We start from the raw sequence: 25,840 nt of genomic DNA, 5'->3' as shown, positions 1-25,840 counted from the left end.
GTTCCATATGCATATGTAAGGATGGATGTGTGTGTAAGTATGTAATTGTGAGAATGTTTGCATGCGTATGTGTAGGAATGTAGTTGTGAGAATGTATGTAAAGTGGGCCCAACTTGTTAGAGTTGAAATGTATAAATATTCATTCACAAATCTGTATACAAACTTATATAAGTTTATGCATATTTGCCTATGTAAAAGCTTTTTCATTCTACAAGCCCTATTCACTCCTCTTGGTTCAATAGAAGTTTATTGCTCCAAACTTCCCCCTAGCCTGACAAGCATGAGGCATCTAGACAAAAGGGAAAAGGCTCTAGCAATTAATCCTTTATTTTATCTCCTGCTGTTTTAGAATGAGGAGCTAAGTGCCAGAGACTGCAGTTTCTAGCTTCAGAGGAACACAGAAGGCAAGCCAGCTACAGCAGCATAGTAACTTAGACTTAGATAAGTAAACTTATTATTATACAGCAACCCTAAATACTTTGTAAGACAAAGTCTTACCCCTCCACCCCCACTCCCAGTATCTCCCAAGACAAAGTCTTACCCTCTGAAGAAGCTTTTCCCCCTCCCCTGCCTCAAAAAGAACCAACAAGCTCCGGGGCTGGCCCCTGAAACAGGGTGATGCAGTGTGAATCTACTTTAATTGATTTGCTTTGGCAGTAATAAAAGACATTTTTTTAAAAAAGCAAGTGGACATACATACAAATATTTATAGAATAAAGCCCCCTTTTTGGAGTCAACATCACATAACCATAAATGTATAGAAGCAGGAAATTATGACTATCTTAATATAAGGTAAAAATTAATTTGATTAACTAAGCAAGTATTTATGCTATACAAAAATGTAAAATAGGATATCTAGTAAGGCAATTTCTTAGAAGCAGTCAAATTATATAATGAGAAGCCCATACCACATCTCACAATTCATGAAAAATTTTAAATGATATTGAATTAAATTAGGAATACTGTAACAAAACTGTTACTAGGGCCATGGAACAGTATACTGAAGATTGTGTGAATCTGTTTTAAAGAGGAAAAGATGATTTAAATAAGAAAAAACCTTCACATTTAGAAATTAAACAATCATCTGCATTGATTGGATATGTAACAGAAAGGAAAGCAAACACACCAAAATGTTAGCACATTTTATGGATATGAAATACAGATAAAATCAATGCTCCTTTGGGCTAATAATGATATAATCTGCTAGAATTTTGTTTTCAGTGCTCAGAATTAATCTCATGGTCTTACGCATTTTACCATTGACCATAGAGCATGAGATTATACAATACGTATTTTAAAGAAAGTTATGTTTAAATTTAGGAAAAAATGTGAATAATGTGTGTAATAAAAATCTGCAAAAACTTAACATAAACTAAGACTCATTAGGGAAAATACCAGATTCAAATGTAAATCTATAAACATAGCATGTTCACAGAGGGTATAAATTTAACGGAACACTCCAGGCCAATACGGTGTCATCTCACGTTGAGGAGATTTATTAAGAACAAAGGGCGTGGGAGGTGAGGTTGGAGAAAAAAGAAGAGAGAAAAAAAGAAAAGAGAGAGGTCAGAAAGATATGCCTTTTATTTGAACCTTGAAGTGCTCCCAGGTGAAGGTGGGAGCTGAACCAAATGTATGCTGGGAATGTATGGCTGTTGCCATGACAACGGATGTGAAGGTCTCCTATCTCCTGCAGGTGAACAGATGACATCACTGCTGAAGGCAAAAGCAGTTCCTGATATCAACAGCTAGTTTTTTCAAGAATACCCTTGGCAGGGAAGAGAGAGGCAAAGATTAAAACAGAGACTGAAGGGACACCCATTCAGAGCCTGCCCCACATGTGGCCCATATATATACAGCCACCCAATTAGATAAGATGGATGAAGCAAAGAAGTGCAGAAGTGTAGATCGCTCCTGAGAGACACAGCCAGAATACAGCAAATACAGAGGCGAATGTCAGCAGCAAACCACTGAACTGAGACTAGGACCCCTGTTGAAGGAATCAGAGAAAGAACTGGAAGAGCTTGAAGGGGCTCGAGACCCCATATCTACAACAATGCCAAGCAACCAGAGCTTCCAGGGACTAAGCCACTACCTAAAGACTATACATGGACTGACCCTGGACTCTGACCTCATAGGTAGCAATGAATATCCTAGTAAGAGCACCAATGGAAGGGGAAGCCCTGTCCTGCTAAGACTGAACCCCAGTGAACTAGAGACAGTTGGGGGAGGGCGGCAATAGGGGAGGGTGGGGAGGGAACACCATAAGGAAGGGGAGGGGGAGGGGATGCTTTGCCCGAAACCGGAAAGGGAATAACACTGAAATGTATATAAGAAATATTCAAGTTAATAAAAAAAAAAACAGCTAGTTTTTTCTAAAATTTGTAAAAATGAATAAAGACCCATTTTAGCTAACATAATTCAAATAACATCAATAAGAAGAACAAAGTCACAGATTTTATATGTACATACAGTTTAGTGCATAGGTGCTCTGAGCTATTGTCAGTAGTGTTCATTCTTTTCTGTGTATAAAGTTTCTCACAACTAAAGTTAAAGCTTTTTAGAAGCAAACCTGTTAGCATATAAAATTAGAAAAAATTTCACTTATTTAACATGCAAAGCCAGGAAGATATGATGTTTAAGAAGCTATGTATTTTCAAAACTTATTTTTAAAATGCAAGATAATGAAAACGCGACACACTGCGTGGTGGTCATAGGAAAACAAGACTTTTGGCTTAAGCTTTTGCAGCCAGCACTGGGGAATTTTCTTTCATTATTCTATACATGTATACTTCAAATCTCTTCTATAATCCTGATGCTCTTTTTTAAAGGAGCCGTTATAATACTGTTCACAATAGCAGGTCTCCAAGTTCTACACGCTGAGTCAAGATTGCCTTGTTACCATGTAACAAAAACAAAACATGGAATCCTCTTGGTACGCAAGGCTGATGTAAGATAGAAACCCCAGATGTAGCCTTGTTGCAAGTGTTTTTATTTTGTTTGTTTTGGTTTGTTTTACATCTGACTTATTCTCCGTGTCTATAATTGTGCAACTACACAATTGCACTGTACAGTTGTATCGATTCCTAGTATACTTGTAAGTTTAAGAAATCTTTGCCGACTTCTGACTCGGAGATAAATATCTATTTTATAAACTAAAACATGTTTCCAACTTTAAAACTTGGGAAATAACCAAATGAATTGTAAATAGAAGCAACATTTGAATGGATTTTTTAAAAGTGAAACGCAAAACACATTTGACCTCTATTAGAGGTTCGTGGCTTATCTTGAGAGGCGAAACTATAAAAGAGCTTTCGTTTCCCCTTGGAGAAACAGAGACATACTGTCTGACTTAACTCTTCAGCTTCCTCCACCACGACCCTGTTGTAGACTCCAGAACCGGTGAAGGAATTCGGAGCCCCGCCTAGAAAGCCCCGCCTAGACAGCCCCACCTCTCCTAGGCCGGTCCAGAAGCCACTCCCTCTCCGAGCCTCAACCCCTTGGAGCCACGCCCCGCGCTGTCCTTTGGGAGGCGGGACTTTGGGGCCTGTGGCGAGCACTGTCAGCGATAACAGAACTCGCGATTCTTTTGGCCAGACGCGGCTTAGCAGTTGTGTGGTCCCGGAGCCAAGGCCCACAGGGACTCCGCAGCTATCACCTGCGTGCTTGCCCGTCAGCCAATCGTGGGCCCCCTGACTGCGGCACCCTTTGACCCCGGGCCTTCAGGAATCCAGTCCCGCTCAGCCCAGCAGCCCGGCTCCGCGCCGGTCCCCGCCTCTAGGTTAGTGTCTGCACCCCGCCGGAATCTGCCCTTGCCTGGCTGCCCAAGTTTGCCCTGAGGCGGTTCCTCACGCCTGGTCCTGAGCCCCGAACCTGCGAGTGGCTCTGGAGGCCCCTGGCAGACTCCGGACCCGGCGGTCTCCTAGCCCAGCTTGCGACCCGAAAGCCGCCAGGACAAGTGCATCCTCTGAGGTCTTTGTTCCTTTCTCCTTTAACAGGCTGGGCTCTGCATTGTCCACTGCCCCTGTAATGTGGCCGGGTTCTCTTCTGTTTCCGGAGGACCAAGTTAGGGAGTACGAGCGCTTAAAACTTTCGTTTTGTTGCGTCAGGGACTTCTAGATAATAGAGTGGGAGGAGGAGAAGTACTGAAAATGAATTAATTACAAGGAGGCTTTTGTGAGAGCTGTTGTGAGTCTGTCAGCTTAGAAATACAAATAAGACTGGTTGGTTTCTTCACATTGCAACGAGTTGGCTGCAGCTTGGAAAAAAAAAAAAAAAACCCGCAAAATTACTCTAGGTTTTGATGAAACTAATTCACGTTAGTTACACTTATAAAGCTGCTGCTCTCCTATAATAAGTAATGAGTATGTGATCAGTAAATAAGCACAATGAGCTAGCTGCCTTCTTAAGTGTGAGCAAAGGGAACCACTGATCATGATCATTTCTTCTAAGTCACCTTCCCGGTGAAAAAAGTCATGATAGTTTGCAATACTTGAGGCCGCATAGACTAGGCCGGAGCCAGGAGACTAAGTTCCAGAAACTGTATTTTGCCTTTGCAAGGTGCTCCGTGTTAGGGTACTTGGCTCTTTACTAGACCAAAAGCTTGGGAGATGTTCTCTGCTCAGTTTCATCACCTGCAGCATGAAGTTCTGCTTTTTTGACGGTTGTGAAGATAAAAATGGAAAAGGAGGTTATGTCGGACTGAACTTTAGTACAAAAGGTTACCAGTGCTTGCAGTGAAACTGACCTGAGCAAGATTATGAAAGTTGCAGCTGTGTGTTCTTAGCCTTAGCTTATCTAACTCTAGGTACTTCTGCTAGCATAAAATTAGACAGAAAATAGCATCAGCACAAAGGAAAAGGCAGGAGGAGACTTTATAATTTAATTGATAATTTTAAAATGGAATCTGACTTTGATTTGGCAGTTTTTCTCACAAGGAACTTGGGAAACCTCTTTCTTTAGTTAATTGTAAGTAAGTAGTTCCTTTGCCTGTCTCCTGCAAGAGCACTGCTCCTTTCACGCTTCAGGGGCATTGTGTTGTCACAAATTTTAAGATGCTAAGTTGTTTAGATGGGCTTCAAAATTATTCAATCTTCATGATTTTTTTATGGTGTTGTTTATTACTCACCTCACCCAAATCTGATCTGCATCTGTATAGTAGAATCTGTTATAGACATATCAATTACATGCCAGTGTCAGAAAAGGTGGGCCAAAACTTAAGTAAGCTGAGTAATGATCAGTGGTCGCAATATTTGTTGAGATCTAGTAGAGCATAAATATACCAGGGTATATATAAATATACATACATATGGTATATATGCTTCTATATAGGACATACTTATATATACTTACATACATTTATATATACCCTAGCATTTATACTCAAAAACTTTTACACAGCTAGGTTGGTGCAGTGTACAATGCCAACATTAAAGGAGAGCGTTGTTGCTTCAATAGAATTTTCTGCTCAGGAGTCCTTAGGAGAGACATCAGGAAGAAAAATACAGATTTTTGTTTTGACTTGAACTTTGAATGTTATTTTAGAGAATAAGGCCTATGCTGTATTTATTTGTTTGCTTGCTTTCCGCAGGAGGTCTAAGGGTCAAACCTAGAACCCAAGTAATCGCTCTTGCTATGCAAATGCTCTAACTACTAAACTACGTGCTCAATCCCATATGCTGGGGTGGTTGTATTTCATCAATTAATTGATGGGCGGAGCCTCAATATGTATCCCCAATTAGCCTGGAAGTTCCAGGGTGGCCTGGAAACTCACAGAGATCTGCCAGTCCGTTTCACAGATTCTGGAAATAAAGTGTGTCGGCACATCCATCCCCATGTGCTAGTTTCTGATTATTTTCATGCTAGCCATAGTTTCCTCATGAGCAATCACTCATGGCTCATAACTGCTTAGTGAGCCTTTCTCAGATGTGAAATAAGCCTTCATCCTGATAGGAATCGGATGAGTGAGAAGACTAGAGCAGATAAAGAAGTATAGAAATGTCAGGCAAGACAAGGAAAAGACAGGCATGTGGATTTATAACTACAGAGCTCAAAAAAATTAAATAGTAATTTTTACTTATTTGAAATTTTCATGTGTATTTATATGACGATCTTACCTACCCACTTCTCCCCACTCCAACGTTTTCCAGAATTTAGCTATCACATCTCCCAACTTTATGTCCTCCATAATTAATTAATTGATTTCTATTTAAAGCTGCACAAGAACTCATGGGTGTGGGGTCATTCCCTGAGGTATGAGCAACCTGAGTGGCCACACCCCCAAGGATCTGTCACTCTGCCTCTCTCCAAGCAATCATCAACTGTTGGCAGTACTCAGCTAGATTTTGGGCCTTGGGAACACTGCTCCATGCTGGAAGTTTTTAATTCTCTTGTTCTTGTACAGTTAGCCACAGTTGGTATGAGTTCATATACAGAGGATAGCATTTCACAGCACTCCCTCCATCCTCTCCATTCTCTGGCTCTTAAGTCCTCCCTATTCTTCAGCAGTGTTCCATGTTCCAATGTGGTAGGGGCAGGCTGGTAGAGAAGTACCATCTCCAGCTAAGTGCTCTCAGTTGTTAATTCTTAGCAACGGTAATGAATCTCACTGACTACTGTCAACTGCTCTCTGATTTAGAGCAACATAAGTCGATGGATGTAAAAAAATTTAGAAATGCGCGCGCACACACACACACATATACATCTTTAGTATTTTTTATGTTTCTTTCCTCATTTACTTTGAATCTAGAATATTTGGTGTATAATTTAAATACTTCGATTTTTTGTTTTCTTTTGCCTTGTATTGTCCACAGAACAAGTTTATCTAAAAACAAAACACTTCACATTAATAAAGAGTGAGCTATCTCTTAGTGAGCTATCCAGGGTCATACAAGTGCATCATTAGCACGTTTTTCAAATTCCAACCTTAATGGGCTTTTTGTGGTATACCCTGACCAGTCCATTTCACCAGCCTACTGAGTTAGCATTTCTAAAGTTAATCCTGGAGTTACATCTAAGTCTATAGCTCTCCCTTATTTATTCATAACTCATTCTCTCTGTGTGTTTCTTTAGCATTGAATACCACTGCTTACCTACTTAGAAAATACTTAACTCCAACACACAGTTCTTTTTTAAGTGTTATATTTTAAATTTAGAAGACACAGAAGGGATTACTATATTTTCTCACTTAGAGATAGCAACTGTACATACTTTAAGCATATTTATATTTTGTGTTTGATTAAAATAGTCAAGATCATATCCCAAAATAATTTTTTTCTGCTTCATGACTCATCAAAACTATCTTCTTTAATCAAAGGGAAGGAAGGATATGTCATTACATTTATAGTTTATAAATTCAGGACACCAAGTTATAACAGCAAACCAACGTGGTTGTGTTCTTCCATCGTTGCTGTCCAACGAAATAGGCCTGTCACATTCCCACAGCAGAGCATTCACTTCCTGGTGTTGTGCAGTGCTGAGCTTGAAGGATTGTATAGAACTGATTCTTTGCAGAAGTAAGCAGAGTTTATGTTAAGATGTCATACTCTATACTTGCCTAGTGGCATTCTTTTTTCCCTTCCTTTAAAAATTGTTTTCACCATTAAAAAAAAAGTTGCCAAAATAGTGAAAACAATTCAATTCTTATATTTTTCCTGCAGTTTCAATCATATGTCCAATTATATAATTCCTTTGTGTTGTTATATATATGCGCAGCTGTCTCCTAAAGTTGAAGAGATTGGTTCTAGGAATTTTCTGGGGACCAAAATTCATGGATGTTTAAGTCTATATGAGAAACTAAGTATAACTTACATGTTTCCTCCAGCAAATTTTTAATCATGTCTAGATGATAAAAATCACATCAATGTTGTCAAAATATTCAATATTCTATGTTTAGAAAATAATGACAAGAAAAATTCTGTACATTTTCGACACATATAAATTTCGTTGTCAGTAGGGATCTGTGGTTACTTGAATCATGGATATTGAACTCCAATATAGACAACAGACTATACACATTGTGTATCGTGAATGAGTATGTGTGTAAGTATGTATATGTGTGTGTGTGTGTATGTGTGTGTGTGTGTATGTATGTGTGTGTGCATGTGTCTGCTTGTGAATGTGCTTAATCTACTTTTAGAAATTTCTTCATGAAGTTAATTTTTGAACAAAATTTCACAGCAGTAATTATTTCATTTTTTAGTGCATCTTCTTTAGAAAACCATTGTCAAATATGTCCCAAATTAATCTATTTTGATCACTTGTTTATAATGGTGTATGGTAGTAGGTCAACTATCATCTTTTCCATTTTATGAATTCAGTATATGTTAATGAAATACTCATCAATCCTTTGTCCCATCAAACCTCCACATATTTCTCATCTGTTATGTTGTATATTAGTCCATTTTGTACTGCTACAAAAGTTTCAGAAAACTTGATCTTTTATATAGAAGAGAAATTTATTTTGCACAGCTCTGACACTGGGAAGTCTAAAATCGGGTAGGATTGGCTTTCTAGGGAGGAACTCTGTCTGGTGATGTCTAGATGCTGTATCCTCTGAATGGGAAATGCTCAGGAGAGAAATCAACCCATAGCACTATTAATTCATTCATGGTGTGGTGCATATATGCAGTTGAATTTATGAAGTCTTTAAGAAACATGAAATGAGGAAATTTGCAGGAAAATTGAGGTATTTGAAAAGTATTTAATGATATAACTCAATTCAGAAATCTCACGTTCTTGTATGCATATCTGTAAAATATACATGTTTGTACGTATGTTTGTAGGTATGTATGTTTGTATGTGTTTCTATGTATGTATGTTTGTATGTATGTATGTGTGTATGTGTGTGTTTGTATGTATGTATGTATGTATGTAAACAAGTGGGATAAGTGGATATAGGACATAGAACTTCAAAGGAAAATTCAAGAATGGAAAGGTGTTGAAGAAGGAGGTAAGGAAAGGAACCTGGGGTGTCAGGGATTCAGGGATGCAAGGGGTTTGAACAGCGGCTGGGGTACAAGAAAGGAAGAGACCCACCAAAGAAATCCACGTGAAAGTGCCATCAGGAAACCTAAAACAGTAATGTCAAGTTTAACACTTTTGATAAAAGTTTGATAAAAGTACTTATGATAGATGGAAACATCATCTCCAACTGAGTGTGCCTCTCATCAGTGTTGAATTAGGGGTTGTTTCTGACTTGTGGGTTGTGAGGGACACAGTCATTGTTTGTTGCCAGAATATCTAATTTTTTCCCACTACTGTCATTAAGATCTTTTTTTTTTCTGATTCTATTCCATTCACAAATAAAATTTAAAATATATAAGTATTCCTTTCTTGTAATTTTTACCTTTCTTTATCTTAAGGATCATCTTTTTAAACATTGTCACTGGACTTTATTGTTTTTATTTAAATGACTCAAAAGTACTTTTTTGCCTTAACTGCTAGTTAAAATTTATTCATGTATACGATTATTCACTTTGTGTATTATATATACACAATATTTATTCACATGATGAACATATGTTTAATTTTATTAAACACATTCCTATAGTTTTATCTAAGTATTATTGGCATGGATGTATATTTCCCAGTCAGTACTTCATTATATATATGTGTATATATATACGTATATATATATATATGTGTGTGTGTGTGTGTGTGTGTGTGTGTGTGTGTGTGTGTGTGTGTACATCTCTGAGTGTCTCTGTCTGCATCTTTTATTTGACAGTATTTAATAATTATTACATTTTATTTATAATTGTAATATATTTTTAAATTGTAACTGTATTTTAGTTATTTTAAATTCCTTAGAAAACATCGTTGATATCAATTACTAATGATCCTTTTCTCAATGAATTACAGCAAACCGTTTACTAGATTGGAGTGTAAAGTATGTCATCATGGCAAAATTCCGAAGAAGGACCTGCATCATTTTGTCACTTTTTATTGTATTTATTTTCTCTCTGATGATGGGCTTAAAGATGCTGTGGCCAAACGCAGCATCCTTTGGACCACCTTTTGGACTTGACCTCCTTCCAGAACTCCGTCCACCGAATACCCACTTGGAAAACAAAGCCGACTTCCAAAGGAGTGATCGAATCGACATGGAAACAAATACCAAGGATTTGAAAGGGGCTGGTATGACTGTGCAGCCCCCCAAAGCCTCTGAGGTGAACCTGGAAGAACTGCCTCCACTGAATTATTTTGTACATGCATTTTATTACAGTTGGTATGGAAACCCACAGTTCGATGGTAAATATGTACACTGGAACCACCCAGTCCTGGAACACTGGGACCCTAGAATAGCCAAGAACTATCCACAAGGAAGACATAGTCCTCCAGATGACATCGGCTCCAGTTTTTATCCTGAGTTAGGAAGTTACAGCTCCCGAGACCCTTCTGTCATAGAAACTCACATGAAACAAATGCGCTCAGCCTCCATTGGTTGGTAATTAGTTTATTTTATTTGCATATATAAATAATTTGGGTGGAGAATCAAAGTATTAATGAGTATCATTCTTTTATTAATTACAGCCTTAGCTAAGACCCCTTGATTAAACTGCATGTGTGTCCTGTTCATGTTTTTTGTTGTCCTTTGAGTTGTTCTGTTTTTGTTAATTTTTTTGGAGTACTGGGACTTGAACTGATGACTTCATATGTGCTATGCAACCCTCTACACCTGACCATACTGTGAGGCAGGGTCTTTTAGGACTGAAGCCCGGTCCTCCTATTTTAACCTTTCAGGTAGCTGAGGTTATGGCCGTATACTACCAGACCTAGGTTATATGTTTTTAAAAATTGAGGTAACAACTTTTTAATTGTTTTTTACATATTTTGTTTAATCGATAAATTTTGACATATTTTGGTTATACTAATTTATTGTTTTCTATTGAATTTTATTTTTAATGACTTACATAAAATATAAAGAATTATTTTATCTTTTAAAAATCAGTGTACCCATGAAATAAGATATCTCTGTAATTCAGAAGGCTTCCTCCTTGACCATGCATGGTGGAACATGCCTGCCATTCTAGCACTTGGAAGGCTGAGGGTGAAAGGTCGTTAGTTCAGTGCAGCTGGACCTTGTCCCCTGCACTCATTTCATCATCATCATCGCCCTATTTACTGCTGACCCTGTTTCCAATTCAGCAACTGGATATGATTTGAAGTGCTTGTGATTGTTCCTTTATGACAGCAAAATAAGTCAGCTGTCCTGTTTGCTTGTCTTAACTTGCATAGCACAGTATTTTATGATGTTGTTAACATTGGTTTTAGTCATTTTCCTGGGGATTACATTTCATTATATGATGAGGGTGTTTGCTTCTGCAGCTATACAATGGACATTTCCACTTCTTTTATGCTTTTCTGTAGCATAGGACTGGACATTGTGACTTTCACTCTCCCTTTTCAAATCATTTCTCAATTTCATTTTTATTAAATGTAATATGACTTTTAGTGTTCTACTTTGCCTTTCCATCTGTTCTTTTTATGCTCCTTTCCTCATCCTTTATCTGCCTTATCTGACAGGGAATATCTGAATTATTTCTTCCCGTAATCTCTTTTGGCCTAGTACATACTGTCTTTGTTCTTACTTATTGTTTAATTTGCTGTAGCATTGCAGTGTATACCTTTAATTTAACTGGGAAAATGTGATCAGGTATTCTCTTCGCACCAGTGCCCTTCATTCATCTCAGCCCTTTGTGAGATTACCAGGTAAATGCCATTAGATAATCATAAAACCCTACAATGACAATATATAATCTGGTACCTGAGAAAGGGTTTAGAGTCTCTAGGGCCAGCCTGAAGACATCACATAGCCAGGTCTGTTGTCCTTTTGAGTTCCACTAATAAAGCCTGAAGCCTTCTTTCCTGTGTTCTGTGCATTGTGCTTGCTTGCATGTTATTCATTATTCTTCAATGCTGTTTGAGCTCAGGAAGAAGACAGGTTCTTGAGTGACATTGCTGTTGAGAAAGCGGAGGCTGGCTCACTTAAATACCTGCATAAAGTGCAGCAGAGGGAGTTGAGCATTGAGAAATAGGCTTCAGACTGCTGCTTCCTAGAGCTGCCTGACTCCTTCCAGGCATTCTCAAGGAAACTGACTTCCGTGATCACTTCCATTACTAGCTCAATCATCCTTCTGCTACAACCTTCTTTTCTTTCTCATGGAGTAGGTCTTTGTCTTCATGACATTACCTGTTGTCTATACTTGGTGCTGCTCTGCTATTATATCAATAACTGTTAGAACGTTTTGCATAATTATTATAAATAGAATCTTGGTTTGAACTGTGGAAGAAGGCACTACTTTCAGCATTCACATGCTTTGTGGCTTTTTGTCACGTACTATTTCCTTATGTATGATTACAGTCACTGACTTTTCTGAGAAGAAAATTTCTTCCCTAGGCTCTATGCTGAGAAACTGTTTATTGTTGCTCTTGATGCTGTTACAAGTTGGGCTAGTGGGCTGCTTAAATGTTGATCTCTTTTCTTCCAGCATTTCTTTTCACCAACATCCTTATCTAGCTGCAGCTCATTTATTCAATAGCAGTAACTTCCGTGGATCCCTAACATCATCAGTTCTTTATTCTGTGTTACATCCTTGTGCTATTGTTTGATAGAGGACCGAGATAGCCTTTTCCCCATCAACTCTAATGAGAGTGTTGCCTTGGTCCTCTATTCATAATTTGTCAGTACATACTCTCACTATGACAAAATTATGTGTTAAAGCCTAGCTCTCCAGAAGTTTCTTTTTCTTTACTGGTTAAGAATTGCACCGGTGCATTTAATGTGTATTAATCAAATATATTCCCCATTCTTTCCCTTCTAGTTCCTCCCCTATCCCTCCAACCACCACTACTTTTTGTTTCCAACCTTATGTATTCTGTTTATAAATTAACTCACTGAGTCCAATTAGTGTTGCTCTGTATGCATGCTAGGGCTATCTACTAGGAACATGGTTAACCTCTTAGGAAACCACATTCCTGTAGAAGACTAACTCTTAACATTTTACTAGCTCCTCAGCTAATGGTGGTACTGGATTTTGGCTGACTGGATTTTGAGCCATTTCTAATCTTGATTTCTTAATTTGCATAAGCTTTCCTTTATATATTAATATTTCTTCCCCTATATTAAAAATATATTAATTCATTGAGATATCCATACTTTCTACTATATCTTTTTTTTATATTTGAAGCTTTGAAGTATTTGTTTTAAGTAGTTTCTCCACTGTTAATGATTTCTCTGTAGACTAGTTTTTCTAATACTTATATTGTAATTTCTTAGCATAAAAATAAATAGATACTATAGGGAAACACTCCATTTTGTTTTTATAAAATCTTATAAATGATATTTATGTATTAAAACAGCATATGGATAGTTATAGAAGTTTTATTCATAATTACCCAAAATTGAAACACTACTAGTGTGTCCTTTAGTAGGAAAGTGGATAAACATCCACTCAATGGGTATTCAGCTGTAAAATAATCTGAGTCATAAGAAACATGAAAGAGCTAAAACAGAAGCAGTTACTCAAATGAGTCCAGTTATAGAGGGCGATGTACCTTGTGATGCAAGCTATTTGACATTCTGGACAGAACAGGATTATAGAGTGGAAAATCAGTATTGCTGGGTGTAAATGGAAGGGATAAGGGGTAAACAGGCAGGAAGACTAATGTTTATAGTAAACTAGTCTATCTGATACTGTAATGGTTAGCTTATAACCTTACATTTTTGTTAAAGTCCACTGAACTTCACAGTATTAATAAAAGCAGCAGTCATTAGTTAATAACACTGTGATGATACCTGTCCATCAAATATAGTAAGTACTGTACAGGAATGAAAAGTGTGAATGTGGAGATCTGGGGAAGATGGTGAGGAACTGATGGAGATAATATATAAGGACCACATACTTTCTTGCTGGGAGCCTTCATTATTCTAAACTGTGTAGTATAATAATTTTAGAAGATACCATTGCTTAAAATCGTTCATACATATTGGATAAAGTAAGGAAATAACTGCATCGTGCTTTTGAGTGTACTCAGAAGTCATGTTGCTAGCTTTTGACACCTGCATCACTGCTGTTTTGTTCTTTGTTATGCTTTCCCATTAGGAGTACTGGCCCTGTCTTGGTACCCACCTGATGCAAGTGACGAGAATGGAGAAGCTACTGATTACTTGGTACCAACTATTTTGGATAAAGCTCATAAATATAATCTGAAGGTATTTAATTTATTTTCAAACTATCAGTATCATTGCTAATCCTCCTGTCTTCATGATAGTAATATTTTATGTGCTCATTTTAATTAAAATTTGATATATGTAGAAATGTTTTCACAGATTACTGTGCCTTAAAGGTTTGTTTTAATAATTTAAATTTCAGAACATATCCAGTTATAGTATACTCCTTACTAACTTTCTAACCATGTTTTATACTCATGTATTAGATTTTGTTTTATTTTTAAACAGGGACTCCCTATGTAGCTCTTGCTTGCTTGAAACCTATAGACCAGGTTGATCTTGTGCTCACAGTAATCCTGCCTTTTGCCTCTCTTGTGCTATGACTAAGGACATGCACTACTTTGTTTGCCCTGTACTATGTGTTTTAAAAGGAATAGAAGGAGTGACGAGGGACAGGTTTCTTTGTGAAGAAAATGTAGAAATTAGTGAAATTCATGTCTGAATAGTCCCTAAATACCCAAAGCTACTATGTTTAAAAGTATAACTTTACACTTTATAAAATGGTTAGAAAATAAAATTCTATATAAAGTTTTAAATTTTATATAGTGCATTTTGTTAATATTCACCCTATCTCTTATCAGATCTATCCCTTGTTACCACCCACTCAACTCCCTCCTCCTCCCAGACTAATTATCATGTCAAGTCAACTTCTTGATGTTCTTCGATGTTTGGCCTTCAACTGGAGTTTGATTGACCTACTAGGGTGCATATTCTTAATGAAAACTGATTGCACCTCTCTCAGAAGCTAATAGTTACCAGTACTTCTTCAGCCATGTGTAGGACTTGATGTCCAGCTCCCTCTCCATGCCTCAATTATCTTCAGCGTGAGCTTGCACAGATATCATGGGTGCTTACATAATTGTATCCAATTCATATTTCTGTTGTAACCACAAAGTACTGCTTCCTTTAGTTGTTTTGTTCCTCTGATTCTTAGAGTCTTTCTACCTTTTCTTCTGCACTGATCCTTTCTTCCAGTAAAGAGATGAATGACATAGATGTCTCAAGTATGGCTCAGCATTTTATAGTGTCTTCTTCTCTAGGTCTTGACCAGTTCACCATATACTGCAGAAACAAATATCCCTGAGGGTTACAGATGAACTAATCTATGGGTATAATAAGAAGTCATGAGGAGTTTGGTTTAATATTATGCCTACTTAGCAGATTAATGGTAGTATGTTCTCCATCAGAGACTATGGCTTATTCAACCATAGGTTCTTGGTCCTATAAAGTTCCTAGTAAGGGTTTCATCTTAAAGAATGGGCTTTAAATCAGAAGAGTTGTTGGTTCTCTCATGGCATTTATGCCATTATTGCACCAGTGGGTATGTTTTTTCAGGCTGGTTATTATTATAGCTCACAGGGTTCATAGCTGGGTAAGATTTGTTGTTTGTTGCCTCAACCACTAGTGTGCATAGCGACTTTCAGCACTATTATCTAGGAGGGGCAAAGCTTTCAATAGCAGCTTGATTTCTCTATATTGTACAACTCAAGCTTGTAGTGTCTTCAATAGTACAGTATTGTAATCAAGACTGGGTAATAAGGAAAAGCACTGTTAATAGATCAATATTTTTAAAAGATTTTTCTGTTTTTTTCTCTCCACCAACCTCTCTGTCTCTGTCACCTGCCCCCCGTCTTTCTCTCTCTGTCTGCTTTTTTGAGACAAGTATTTTTGTGTAGTCTGCGTGTCCTAGAATTCGGTGTGTAGAACAGGTTAGCTTTTAGCTCACAGAGATCCACTTGCCTCTGACTCACAAGTCCTTAACTTAAAGGCATGCACTGCTGCCTGGCTCTGGTTTCTCTTCAGATATTTGCCTATACATCTCTTATATTTTCTTTTGTCTTATTTTGATTGCCAGACATGGGTTCCATGTCAGGGAGTGCATGTTGAATGCAGTCAGAATAGTTGGTTACTTCTACAGTGTTTGTGTCCACGATTGTGCTAGTATATCTTGCAGATGGTCACCCTTGCAGATGGTCACCATTGTACATTGCAGGGTTTATAGCTATATGGGCTTTTAGCTTTTCCCTCTGATAGTTTACAGAATGCCTTCCAGTGCGATAAACATTAGGATTAAAGGATAAAGCTTCTAGTTAGGCACCAGCTCAACTTCTTCATGATTTTCCACATTCAGTGAATTATGCCAATGTTTTCTTCAGCAATAGTTTTCCATTAAATTTGTTTGAGTGAGCTTTTCCAAGGTTTTCATTTGCTTTTTTTCTATCATTTGTTTTACTATTTCTTTGTCTTCATTGAATTTGTGTTCATCTCATTCATTGACTTCCTTATTTCATCCAGATGTTCATTTGCATTCTTTTTAATTCTTTCGAGAGCTTATTCTTGTCCCTTTAGACTTTGTTCAATTTTTTTGTTTTGTATCATTTATTTGAATTCCTCATCTGGTATTGAATTCTGGCTTCTCTTTTTAGAAAATCTAACCATAGATTTTCTATGAAAATCAGTTTCTGTGAAACTGAATATTTGAGTGGGGTCTTGTTACCTTCACTTTTCCTGGTTCTTGTTTCTTTGTCAGTATTTGTGTAACTGGTATTAGATCATTGTGGGTGTGTGTTGTATCTCCTTTATTGTTTGCATTGAAGTTTGAAATTCTATTGGAAATTTTCTCCTTGGACTAGCTTGTAACAGGGTTAAGATGCCTTTCCCCCACAGCTCCTGTATTAGGCATGTAGTATAGCTCCTGTCCTCAGGGAGCATCAGTTATAATATCCAGCACAACTTTAATAATAGAGCATTGCATGAAAAATTCCACTGATGGCTAGACCTATTACAAAAACTCAGTAATAGGGAAAACAACTAGCTCCTTTAAGTTTAAGGACCATAGTGAATATAGGCACAAGGATCGTATTTGCTAAGATATTACCTACTAAGGGGAGGAATGGAAAGATAGTAAGTTGAATATGAAAAAGAATTCATATAAAGTAGTAAATATCAGGAAGGAACTGGGAAATTGTTAGGGAAAACAGACCCTAAAGATTAAAAAAGTGCAATTAAAAATAGAGGAAGGGGTGGGGACAGAGAAGATAAAATAAAGTGAAAATGCAAAAGTACATGGTTTATAGGTTAGAGAAATACATAAGAGGAAACAATAGAAACAGGTGTTAAATCTAATAAAGCAATATGAAAATAACAAATATTTGTGTACAAATGAAGATTTTAAAAAATTAAAATAAAAAAATCCAGTTAAAATTTCTTCTTTGATTAAAAAGCATCAAGGAAAGCCCTCATCTGCCTGAGAAGTTTTGTGCATTTCAATTTGCTGGTCAGAGAGCTGCTGACCTATGTGTGCAGTTCAAACCTGATTATGCAGGGGATACTCGCTGAGACCTGCATAATGGCTGTCCTATCCCATCCCTGAGGATCTTTGCAGCTAACAAGTTTAGTCCTGCTGAGGTTCAGCCTGCCTGAGCCAGTGGTCTTAATATGACCTTCCTTGTACCACAGAGTTTTAGTTGAGATGAACTCCCATGAAGGGTTCTGGGATTCTCTGGGTCTCCTCTCTTGGGGTTGGAGTAAGTATTGTTTTCTATACTTCAGAGGAATGTATTTGATTGCAGTTTCCCCTTGTACCAACATAATATGTGATATTTTAGATTAGAGGCTGAGGGTAATTTCCCAGCATCTGCTTCATACTCTTTGTATGTCTCTGTTTGTCTGTGCTTTGTTGTTGTTGTTTGTTTGTTTTTGTTTGTTTGTTTAGTTTAGTTTAGTTTTCAGTCCAGCATATATTTCTGTAGCCCTAAAGAAAGCCTTGAGATAGTATCTCTAAATGACAGGAGCTGCCACAAAATGTGCTTCCTAGAGCCATTCAGCAAGTTCTATTTGCATTTGGAGTCTGCAGATAGTTAAGTCTTCAAGTTCTGGAATTACAGCTGAGGTTGAATTACTCAGTGATTTTTTTACGCAAAGTAAATCCATGGCCCCTGATCTGTCCAGTCAGTGCCCCAATTCTGTGTTGAGAGGAAACAGACATGGACATTTTAGCATTAATGAAGCTTTTAAAGGTAAAGTTGTTAAAATCTTATGATACATGAAAATAGACTGCTTTAAATTCTACTAAAAGCTCTTATATGGAAAAATTATGTACTAAAGACTTTAGTAATTGTCTCTATAAACAGTAACTACATACTTGATCTCTCCATATATCAGATTTGATATTGAATAATCAGGAAGAGATTAAATTTAATAACAAAAATTTTTGCTGCTGTTCAGATTTCCCTAATTACGTAATACTAATTGCTTACCCTCAGTAGCTCTTTAACTTAACAAACTTAATTTGAAAATAGTTTATTGATTATCCTATATTAATTGTTTCTGATTGGGTTGATTTTACTGTTCTGCATTTGAGGGTTAAAAAAAACGTTGTTTTGACTTTTATTATTACTTGTTTAGAAATAGAGTTTCTGTTCGTGACTTTCCCTTTGCTTAAGCTTTTTATAGCCTATTAGTTTCGATTACATAATGTGTTAATAGCATTAGTTACTAAATGCTTTGTAACTGCATTTTTGATTAGTTCAACTAAGTCATTTTAGAAGCGTGTTTTTAATTATAAATAAGCAAACCTAATAAAAATGTTTAAAGAATTAGTAACTTGTTTTGCATTACTGTTGATGGTTCTACCAAATATAAGGCAGTAAAATAAGTAGTGATGTGGTTTTTCTAAAGATGATTTTTTTAATATATAAATTTGTATTATTTTTTATAGCATACATTTATAACTTGGAACTGTTATTCCATTAGGGTAGGTGTGCCACCGTTATAAAAATGAAAGCTGAATTCATTCTGTGAAATATAAATCAGAATCCCACACTACTGCCAGCAAGGCACTGGTGAACAGACCAGCCTGGCCTGTTGTCAGCCCAGCAGACTCTCTGACCCAGAGCTCTGAAATCTGTCCACCTGGCTCACTAAATTCCCATGGCAAGTGTCTGCCACAACAGCCCCACGCTTCCAATTCCCAAGGCTAGCCGGGGTGCGCTTCTGTCTAACCCAGGCTTTTCAGCTGGCTATAGTACCTTTCTCTCTGGAACCCAGCTGAGTCACCCCGTGACAGTTGCAAGGCACAGCAACTAGCATCTTAATTTGTAAGCAGTTCTAAGTTATAAATCCTTTGGTACTATTCCCCAACAGATCCTCCACCTGAACCTGGGCCTCCCTCTACCTACATTTTGTCTCTCCATCTTCTCTCCTGTCCAAATGGAAGTATCTTTCTCCTGCCTCCCCTCTTTCTCTTTCCAACCCAGAAGTCCCGCCTACTCCTCACCCAGTGATTGGTCTTCTACAATATTAGGGGAAGGTTCCGCCACATTTCTGCTCACTATGTCTTCTCTGTAACACCGGCTAAGGGAAAAAACGGAAACAGTGGCTTTTAGAAGACGTGGTGAAGCCAATTGAAAGACTCTGCCGCGTCTCAAAGTGGGAATACAGTTAGATGCTCACATGGGAAAGTGCTTTGGTTACAGGGCTCAAAGGAGTTTGGTAAAGCCTAAATCAGTAGTGTGGAATAAAGTTCTTACAGGATTCACATTCTCTTAAAGTAATGCAAACATTTAATTTTATATGTCAAATTCTATCATTTTAGATTTTATTTTAGTGTTAGTATATTTTTCTGAAAGGAAGAGAAAAATAGTGACCAAATCCTGTCGTTAATTTAAAATATATAATTAATTAGTTGAGAGGATATAAATGTATGACTTTGACTTTACTGAAGTGCCTTGATCTGTACTTAGTGGAAGAAGGTTATCTTTTATGGTCTGCAATTTTAAAAGCAAATTCCAAGGATGACTTGACCTGAGTTTGTTACTGAGAGGCACTTCCATCATTGTGCTCTCATAAGGAAAGAGTGATTGATTTACTAAGTAACCTGACCTTAAAATTAACTCTATGAAAATTAATAAAACTACATTTGTACAATTGAAAAAGAAGCAAAATTTAAGCTACAGTCCATCAAGCATTGTCACACTTACAATGTAAAATCCGAGCAATAATTTCTTTACGTGGCAATAAAATGTACTTGCTCTGGGTAGATCAGTGAATTTAAGAATAATTTTAATGATTATCATTTAAGGTACTTTATTCCTTATTCTGTATATCTTACTAGGTAGAGATAATGTAACAAAGTTGTTTATCAGTTAACATAATTTTATAAAGTTGACTATGTACAACTGATAGTTTTAGGTAGAGATTTTAAATCTGTGTATATTCGACAGCTTTAGTTTCTGCTTTCTCCTACTATAATAGTGATTTATGGGCCAGCAGTAGCAATATGAAAGTCGCTGTGCTCTGTGAAGCTTTCAGAAATCATTGCCTAAAAAGTATTTTTATGTACATTATTCTTTGAATAATAAAAGAATAAGTGCATATTCACAGGGTGCCTTGTTAATAAAATTAAACTATGATTTCATAGAATATGCAATTATTTCTCTTTAAGTGTAAATGTAATAGTCAAATCCCAAAGAAACGAATTCAGAGTATTTTGAATCCTGGGCAATTTTCTGCCTATTCTTATATTAAAGAAAACTATGACAGAATGTAGAGTATATTCTTATGTCTTCAAAAGAGTATAGTCTTTTGCAATCTACCTCATAAAAATACCATGCTACAAAAGCTTTCAGCAAAATACCCCACATTGTATGCAACAAACTCAGGGCTATTGGCAACTTGCTAGGCCTATACACTTTACTTTTTTATTAAGACAATGGAGTCAGTGACTACCCAGTGCAGTAATGAAGGCTAAGCGAGCTCATGCATATGACATGCTTCACTTCCTTATAGTAGTGGAAGTTTCATCTAGGAAGATTTAGTTGGTAACCACTGGATTCTGTAAGTATTCACCCTAATATTGACTTGACAACTTATTAATTATGCAAAGTGTACTGACATAGATAATGCTTTTTTAATTGATATTTTTCCTTTTCAGGTCACTTTTCACATAGAACCATATAGCAATCGAGATGACCAAAACATGCATCAAAATGTGAAGTATATTATAGATAAGTGAGTTTCTTCAATGTTCATATGTGTACTGTGTGATCTGGTGATAACTACTGTTATGAGTACATTTAGGTGGTATCTGAGAGTTTGTTTATGACCTGTTGTTTCTGATGATTTTACCACAAGTAAACTAAAGAACATTCACAGGTTCTTACAGTTTACTTTTTGATGAATAAAGGTTGATATTTTCAGTATTTTGTATGCTTTTCATGCTATATAATTTTCATCTATACTCATTTTATGTTTCTTAAAATCATATGAATATAACATTTTGTCTTTTAAAAGAAGGTTCAGATGAGATGTAAACTGAGTTTATATAGCAATGTTTGCATACATGTCTTCATTTGCATGTGGGGTGACTAAAGAATTTTGAAATTAGTTTCATTCTGGTAAAGTATTTTACTGATATGATTCTCTGAGGTATGTTATCTTCTTATCAGAATCATCTCAGCAACAAACAGACACCTATCTCACATAAGATTAAACAGTTTTGTTTTGATAAAACCGTTTGTTTTTGGAGATCATAATAGTTTTTCTATGTTTTTAATCACCATTTTTTAACTTTGAGAAATTGAGTTAATTAACCTCCTGTCTGGTAAAATTCCCAGTGTCTCATATTATATAAAATTAAAAATATGTTTGCATTATTATACTTACAAAATTGACTCACTGAAGATTGGTAAGCATATGCTCAAGCTTCATAGATCAGACTCATTTTGGTGAATAGTTTTATTGTGACATATTCTATGAGTGCTCATCTTACTTTGTAATGTGTCTTTATTGTAGATATGGAAACCATCCAGCCTTTTATAGGTACAAGACCAGGATGGGGCATTCTCTACCCATGTTTTATATCTATGATTCTTATATCACAAAGCCTAAAACATGGGCCAATCTGTTAACACCCTCAGGATCTCAGAGTGTTCGTGGTTCTCCTTATGATGGCTTGTTTATTGCACTTCTAGTAGAAGAAAAGCATAAATACGATATTCTTCAAAGTGGTTTTGATGGAATTTACACATATTTTGCCACAAATGGCTTTACATATGGATCATCTCATCAGAATTGGAATAAACTGAAATCATTTTGTGAAAAGAACAACATGATATTTATCCCAAGTGTAGGCCCAGGATACATAGATACAAGCATCCGTCCATGGAACACTCAGAACACCCGGAACAGAATCAATGGGAAGTATTATGAAGTTGGACTAAGCGCTGCACTCCAGACCCAGCCCAGCTTAATCTCCATCACCTCTTTCAATGAGTGGCATGAAGGGACTCAAATCGAAAAGGCTGTCCCCAAAAGAACTGCTAACACGGTATACCTGGATTACCGGCCTCATAAGCCAAGTCTTTACCTAGAAATAACTCGAAAATGGTCTGAAAAATACAGTAAGGAAAGAATGACGTATGCATTGGATCAACAGCTGCCTGCTTCATAATGTATCTCTTATAGTCTGTCAAGACTCCTAGCTCAGTCAACACACTATATTATGAGCTATGAAAACTGTCAAAATCAATGTGTGCTTGCTACTGTAACCTTTATCAGTTATTTCATTTTTACTTTTTAAAAGATTCGTTTTTCTACAATGGACAGTACCTTACAGAAACATCTAACAAGATAAGTTCTGTCAGTAACATTCCTGATGGTGTAGTTTTCTGAATTTCTGACTATAATTAAAATCTTAATGGAGTTGCCTTGTTTTTGTTTCACATTAAGAAAATGATTGTATTACATTACAAAAAGCAGCTAACAGCGAATGTTCAGGTAAGTCATACTTGTATTCTGGGTCCAAAGACATAGGAGTATGTACATGTTAGGTACATCTGGCAACAGAAGTTCAGACCTAAAGGACAGTAAGTGAATGTGCTTCATTTCTGGACTCTTTGGTGAAGTTTGTTAATATTCAGAGTCTGGTTGGCTTCCCCTGGTGATCCAGCTCACTTTTCAAGTTTGTTGTGAACACAGACCTGTTTAAGTAAAAAGTCATTTTATCGCATTTTTCTGTTTCTGTTAGCCATGGTCTGTTGAAGAATGCCTGTGCAGGCATCCATTAGTGTCAGTGTTCGAAGACTCGGGTGCCTGTGGTGCTAAGTGCTTTTGCATGTTGAATGCCCCTGGATTGTCCTGCTGAACTAAAAACTAGAAACAATAGGTAGTTTGTTAAATGTTCATGACTGTTTCTAATCTATGAGAAAAATAATTGTTTAAGAGTGGTTAAAATTTAATGTTCACCAGAGACTACTGAACGGACTTTGAAAGGATAATGTTAATACTCAAAAGTGTTTTCCTTTTAATATTTTAATTTTACTGTAATACAGAAAATTTGCATATCACTTCAAAAATAGAGATACTTTTAAAGTAACATCATGTATTTCAGTAATGTCCTCACTTTAATGTCTTACACTTATATAGTGGCTATTGGTTTAAAAAGAAAATGTTAGTGATCCATAGCTGTCAAGTGGTTACAAATTGATAAGTTCTATGCTAAAAGTGGAAATAAAAATTGACTGAATTCAATATTTATAATTAAAATAGAAAAAAAACAGCCCAGCTAGTCTACATAATTTTACACAACTGTTATTTCTTAGTTCTACAGCGAGAATCATTTAAGTAACACTAACAAATAATGCATGCCTGTCTTCATAGCCTATAGACATTGAGAAACAAGTAAGTTCTGGAATTTATCTTAAAATACACAGCAGAGAGGACACAGCTTTATGGTAAGGGTGAGTGATATGTGAGAAAAGTTCTTGTTGTGCAAGTATGAGGGCCTGAGTCTGAACACCTAGAACTCACATAAACATGAGCTCAGTAGCATACATGTTTTATTCCACAGCTCCTGCAGTGTAGACAAGACAGAGCCCAGGAGTGTAGGAGCCAGTTAGCCTTCTGTAGGTAGCAGCAAACAAGAGATCCTGTCTCAAACATGGTGGGAAGCAAAGGTCAACAGGCAAGGTCACTTGGACATTCAAACCCACCTCATGTCATATTCAGTCTCCCTCTTACTCTTGAATGTTTGCAGATACCCACACAGAGCTTTTTTAAAATTATTTTTAAAATAATGCTTGTAGACTAAAGTGTTTTTCAGGAGTTACACTAACCTTATTAAATTAAAATTTTCTATTTATAAGAAAATTCTTAGGACATAAAAAATATGAGAATAATAGTCTGATTTTTCCAGATAAATTGTAAGAATGATTAAGTGTAATATTTTGATATTACACATCTCCATTGGAATAAGGAGAAATATAACCTATAGATTTTTCTCTTTGCTTTGCTACTACATTAAAGCTAATTATCAATACATAGTTTTATAGTATATGTTGTTTTCTTCATTCCTTATATTGCATTTTATATTTGAGTCCACCATGACAAAAAGTGGATGTTATGAAACAATTCTGATATTAAGAAACAGTCTGCGAAAATAAGATCAAGCAACTGTTAGTAAGAACTTTCACAGCAGACAGCTCACCCTAGCTGTTCCCAGTACTTCTCCACCCCATCAGTAGTCAGAAGTTAAAATTAGACAGATACTATCTTTAAAGAATGTCTGTCTAACAAATCACTGAACTATCTTTTCATAAGAATTACTAGTTGATAATTATATAAATAACCATAGTCACCTCTGTGGTTTCCACAACCAAATATTCAGCCAACTAAGGATCAAAATACTTGGGAACAAAAGTCCATTTGTATATAACAAACATGTTTAGTGTGTTTCCATCCCATAAGCCAGATAGTATAACTACCATTTATATTTTTCTAGGTATTATAAATAAGCTGAGAGAGTTTAAAGTATACCTGAAGATCATTGTGTGGTATATTCCAATCCAGTTCCATTTTTTAAAGGAACCTAAGCATAGTCAGCCGTTTTTACCTGTGCATCCTAAAGCCAGTTCCACACAAATACCATGGAGTGCTATATTCCCAACATTGCTGGTGACTGTTAGAGGATGCCTTCAGAGCCTCTTTCCTTTACCTCTGCTGTCTGACTGGAAACACAGCTAGAATTACAATGATCACAAGTAAATCTCATCAAATGATCCCATTCTTTTGTAAATCTGAAATGTTAGAATCCAGTAAACTTAAAGATATATAATATGTGTAATGCATGAATTAGAATCAGATTTTTATAAGGGTTTTTGATTTTTTGGATTAATCCATCTAATTGTTTAGAATGTAGAATAGAACAATATCCTTATTTCTTCTTTTAATACATAATTGTAAACACTGACCCTTTTAATGTTTACTTGAGTTGTATATTAACTTGCTTATTTATGTGTGTAAATTGGGAAATGGTTTATTTTATTATATGATGTTAATTTTTATCTAATAAAAGCATAAATGAAAGTAAATGTTTATAACTATAAATCTATTCATTGTTGTGATCAATTTTATTTAATTTCTTACTAATATAGGAAAGGTAGTAGTCAGCACTAGATGGAGTACAATAAGGTAAACATCTTTAACTTTGTTTCATATTCACATAAATGCCAATTTTTCTTTAAATCTGGAGATGGTTTTTCTGATAATTTTGCTTCAGTATGATTATATACAACCACTGATGAAAATTCATGTAAAATAATGAAGTAA

General features: G+C 36.3%; 1 protein-coding gene and 1 pseudogene across 2 annotated transcripts; one reads left to right on the top strand and one right to left on the bottom strand.

The window, feature by feature from the left end:
* Positions 1 to 5,836, bottom strand: part of LOC116900467 — a 58,398-nt pseudogene extending 52,562 nt beyond the window's left edge.
* Manea (mannosidase endo-alpha) lies at positions 3,516 to 25,602 on the top strand. 2 transcript variants are annotated; one of them, XM_032904985.1, is made up of 5 exons: positions 3,516 to 3,781; positions 9,862 to 10,443; positions 14,106 to 14,215; positions 21,168 to 21,244; positions 22,028 to 25,602. In XM_032904985.1, the coding sequence occupies exons 2-5, from the start codon at positions 9,900 to 9,902 to the stop codon at positions 22,683 to 22,685; spliced, it is 1,389 nt and encodes a 462-aa protein (XP_032760876.1). In that variant the 5' UTR covers positions 3,516 to 3,781; positions 9,862 to 9,899; the 3' UTR covers positions 22,686 to 25,602. The 2 variants fall into 2 exon arrangements, with proteins under 2 accessions (XP_032760876.1, XP_032760886.1); XM_032904995.1 differs by lacking the exon at positions 3,516 to 3,781 and adding an exon at positions 3,818 to 3,972 and having other exon boundaries at positions 22,028 to 23,747.
* The last annotated feature ends 238 nt before the right edge of the window (positions 25,603 to 25,840 follow it).

Source organism: Rattus rattus, chromosome 1, assembly GCF_011064425.1.
Source record: "Rattus rattus isolate New Zealand chromosome 1, Rrattus_CSIRO_v1, whole genome shotgun sequence".
Lineage (NCBI taxonomy): Eukaryota > Metazoa > Chordata > Mammalia > Rodentia > Muridae > Rattus > Rattus rattus.
The sequence above is the reverse complement of the archived record's forward strand: the minus strand, read 5'-3'. Positions and strand labels throughout refer to the sequence as shown.